The 4,082-nt window shown below is 40.3% G+C and overlaps 1 protein-coding gene across 1 annotated transcript; it reads right to left on the reverse strand.

Annotated features, from left to right (window-relative positions):
• Positions 1-2,393: 2,393 nt before the first annotated feature.
• Positions 2,394-2,971, reverse strand: LOC112422638 (uncharacterized). Its single transcript, XM_024785919.2, has one exon. It carries the CDS (start codon positions 2,969-2,971, stop codon positions 2,417-2,419), a length of 555 nt encoding a protein of 184 aa, XP_024641687.1. The 3' UTR covers positions 2,394-2,416.
• Between the last annotated feature and the right edge of the window lie 1,111 nt (positions 2,972-4,082).

Below are 4,082 nucleotides of genomic sequence, written 5' to 3' on the forward strand. Positions count from 1 at the left end.
GTTGCACTTGGGACTCTGTCTGGATCGTCTCTGTCAGAATCTCCCATCAGTATATCGTCAGAAAGCGTCCCGAACGATGAGCCACCCCCTCCGTAAGGATCAGGCCTGCCCTCAGGCCAAGAAACATGAGCCTGATAGGCTTCTGGTGTCATGAATTGTGACATCACCTCCGGTGGGTACCCAGCCTGCTGCTGCATCACATACTGAGACTGCTGAAGATATGTATTAGCACGGTTGGTTGCGTCCAGCATGTTCCATGTATGGGTATGGCACTGGTATTGCCATTGAGCGAAGCTTGAAAAGTCAAAAGCAGCAGTGTGTGGGTCTAGATGTGGTGGAAAGTGGGGTTGTGGTTCAGATGATGGTTGAGGTCGTGGTGGAGGTGCCCCAGAAGATGATGCTTGTTTGCCTTTATCCTTCTTTGTTTCACCCATAATGTATCGGGTGATGAAAGCATCATTGATCGGGTTCCGGATCTTCTCATGGACACTGGTTGGTAGGCGCATGCCGGTATCTTTAATGAGTCCCATGATTAAACCGGGAAAAAAGAGACGAGCTTCTCTTTCACCTCTTCCTTGCAGGGTGACCATTCGGAGTTCCCAAGCAATGGTCCGGGCAATATCTACCTTGATCCCCTTGAGGATGTAGTAGATTAAAGGACACACCTCGACAACACAATCAGACAGATGACTATTGAGCCTGACATTATAAAGAATGAATTTTTGGATAATTTTGGCCTCATTGGTCATGAATTTGTATTGGGCCCGATACTCTCTCCCTGCATCACTGATGTCATAGTTATAGTCTCCCAACAAGAGAAATCGTTTGATTTCTTCATGGGGGCCCGGGAGGATAAAGTGGCCAAAGTTTTGCTTCTCATGAAAGTCATCAAGGTCGTCTGGGTAGGCTAACTCAAAGGGGTTGCCAAGGTATGTATTTATTGCCTCACGGTCAAACCGGATAGTTCGACCCCTTACAAAAGTTTCGAATGTAAATGGGTCAGTGTGTGGATTTTCAGGTAGGGCATTGGCATAAAACTCACGCACTAACTCGGCATTAATATCTGTTATGGGTTGGAGGAGTCGTTCCCATCCTTGATCGAGTAAAAGTTTGGCAATTTCTTTATAGGGTCCCTCGGGATTAAGGTTAAAGACCCTCTCACACCACATGGATTGGTCAAGCAGTTCAATATATCTATCTTGATGGTAGCGAGACCTAAATCTCTCCCTCTCAAAGGCTTGGTTTCTAGCTGGGGGTCGGTTTGCGGATGTTTCACCCTTCTTTCTTTTTCCGGTGTTGGTAGGTTTCTTTGGAGCCATGCCTGCAAAACAACCAGAAAGTCCATACACAAGACAAAATAAACAATTAAATATCAGTATGGAACTATAGGAAGCAATTTCAAGCTCAGAGAATTCATGCCAGAGAAAAATATTGCAGGTTCTATTGCTACTCGCCTCGCGAGCAGATATACTCGCCATGGCGAGTAGTGATAATTTTCTGGGTTTCAGATTGCTCACTCGCCTTGGCGAATGATGAAGCTCGCCATGGCGAGTTGCCCAGAAAATGATAAAAAATCGACCCTTTTTCAAAATTTCTTTCAATTTCAAGATTCCTAACCCTAGATATAGCAATTCCGACCCTGATAATGACAAAGAGATGAACTAAATCATGCTTTTGAGTTAATGTCGATTGGTACCACAAAAACCCTATTTTATTTGAAAGTTTACAAAAGGGTATCAAAAATGTGGATTGGAATCAGAACAACCACGAATTTGGGCATGATTGTGTTTCATCTGAGTCATGTGGGTATCAGTTTGAAGAACATTACACTATCTACTACCCTAGGGTTTTTGTATGCAAATTTTGAAATGAATGGCAAGAAAGTGAATACAAACCTGAATCAGAAGTAATCTAAGTGCAGAAATGAGTATGCAATAAGCTTGACTTGGATTGACTTGCTAATATTGGAAAAAAAAAAGGTAGTGTTGAGGTGTTAGGGTTTGAGAGAAGGAAGAAAAAATTTGTGTGGTTGATGAGAGAGAAATGCAAAACCGAAAATGATGAATTAAAGTTGGTAAAGGGTGGTTAAGAGAGATTAATGAGGGAGTTAGTGGCTTTGGAAACTGAAACTGTCAGAACTGCTGCCATTCGCCTCGCGAGCATATGTATTCGCCGTGGCGAGAAATTTGGCAGTCAACGCAGTCAATGACCAGTTGACTCGCCATGGCGAGTTGTTTTACTCGCCTCGCGAGTGATGACAGTTTAGACTGCTTTCTTTTGGCTTCTGATTTTTGAATGGTTTTGGTATGCACATGACTCCTACACCTAATATGCATTAAAACTGTAAATAACTTACAAAGTTGGGTTGCCTCCCAACAAGCGCTTGTTTAACGTCGTTAGCTCGACGCCTTTTTCGTTAGGGTGGCCAAAATGAAACGGACAACACATCATCTCTTGTAATCCTGCGTGTTGGGAGGAATTCCATGAATTTGAAGTATAATTGATGTGGAGTCCATATCCTCCCTAACCTGGGTTTGTTGAACAAGGCGCATATTTCGTCTATGACTCGATCAATCTTTGCCTCGCTCGTTGTCTTCCCCTTTTGTTCACTTGATTCTTTCTTGCTAAGTATCCATTCCTGTTTCTCTGTAACTATCAACACTGCTCCATTATCAACAGTTTTGGCCTCTTCAGCATATGACCTTTCTTGAGGAAGTTCTATTGGATGTAGTGGCTCTAATTCTTCCGTCATTTTTATTGTGCTACATTCTTCTAGTATTATGTCTTCCTCGGTATCCTCAACACCTTTTTCAACACTCGTTCCGACTTCCTCACATGTATTTGAATTATTTTCTTGTTTTCCGTGAGTGGATTGAATGTTGGCTTGAATATCCATGATTTGTTCTTGCATCATTTCCATTTGAAAGGATAGATTCTTCAATCTCTGATTGGTATCCTGCATGTTTATCATGGATTGCTGCATGAAGATATTCAAAGTATTTTCCATCTTTGATATTCGTTCATCTTCAGAGGGATATTGTTGATACTGTTGATATGATTCATATTCCAGTGGAGTGTAGAAGTTGTTATAACCATGATCAGCCATGATTTCATTTATGTAGAGAATCTGAAACGGATATAACTAACAAGAAATTTTTCTTTGTATGCAAAGAGGGGTTAGTACCAATAACTATACAAAAGAAAATATATTTACAGAGTATATACTGATGCTTAAAATGATAAAATAGTCGCGATGTCTACGATATCTAAACGCCAGTCCCCGGCAGCGGCGCCATTTTGATGTAGTATTTTTGCATCAAACAATTGTAAGTATTTATATCGTCTCCTCAGGGACTAGTGCGATATCGCGGACCGTTCGACACCAAATACCATTCCAAGTTAAAAAGATAATTGGTTGTTTGTTTTAGTAACTCATTTGCAAACGATAAAATTGAGATTAATAGGGCGTGAAACTTGTTAGGATTAGAGTTCCTTGATCAAGCGTCGCACGTAACCTAATGATCATACATGGATTCTAGCTTTTCTTTGATATTATCACGTATCCCTCGACAACACTATTCGTGTCCAAACAATATTGTGAAATCAATTGTATCATTCAATCGTCGATGTCTCAAACTATTGAATGATTCAAGAGTCGATCTTATCGTCCAATCGATGATTTCTCGATCTATTGAATGCTAAGAAAGCTTTAGGTTTGGATACACAAAGTGATTATCAAAACATCGATTCCATGTCTAGAACCTATGTTTTGATAGATGGTTATTCTAAACCTAGATTCAAAAGTATTTCTCAATCACAATTAAATCAAAGATAAAGATTAAAGTGCAAGAATAACATCAATATCAAATCAAATGCTAGAACCATATATTTATAGATCAAAAGATTACATGTTAAGCTAAGATCAAGTACCTCTAATCCCAACAAAGGAGATTTAGCTACTCATTGTCATGGAAGCCTTGCAAGAATGAATTGAAGGAGAAAGATTCATTTACAACTTGTGATTTCTCAACAAAGAATGAAGAATCCACTCTCTATCACTCTCACTCTATGAAGAACAAGCC

The sequence above is a fragment of the Medicago truncatula genome, chromosome 6 (genome assembly GCF_003473485.1).
Source record: "Medicago truncatula cultivar Jemalong A17 chromosome 6, MtrunA17r5.0-ANR, whole genome shotgun sequence".
In the NCBI taxonomy this organism is placed as follows: Eukaryota; Viridiplantae; Streptophyta; class Magnoliopsida; order Fabales; family Fabaceae; genus Medicago; species Medicago truncatula.

Bases quoted from the DNA above. Each gene is read 5' to 3' on its own strand.
- LOC112422638 (XM_024785919.2), bottom strand. From the start codon at position 2,971: ATGATAAACATGCAGGATACCAATCAGAGATTGAAGAATCTATCCTTT.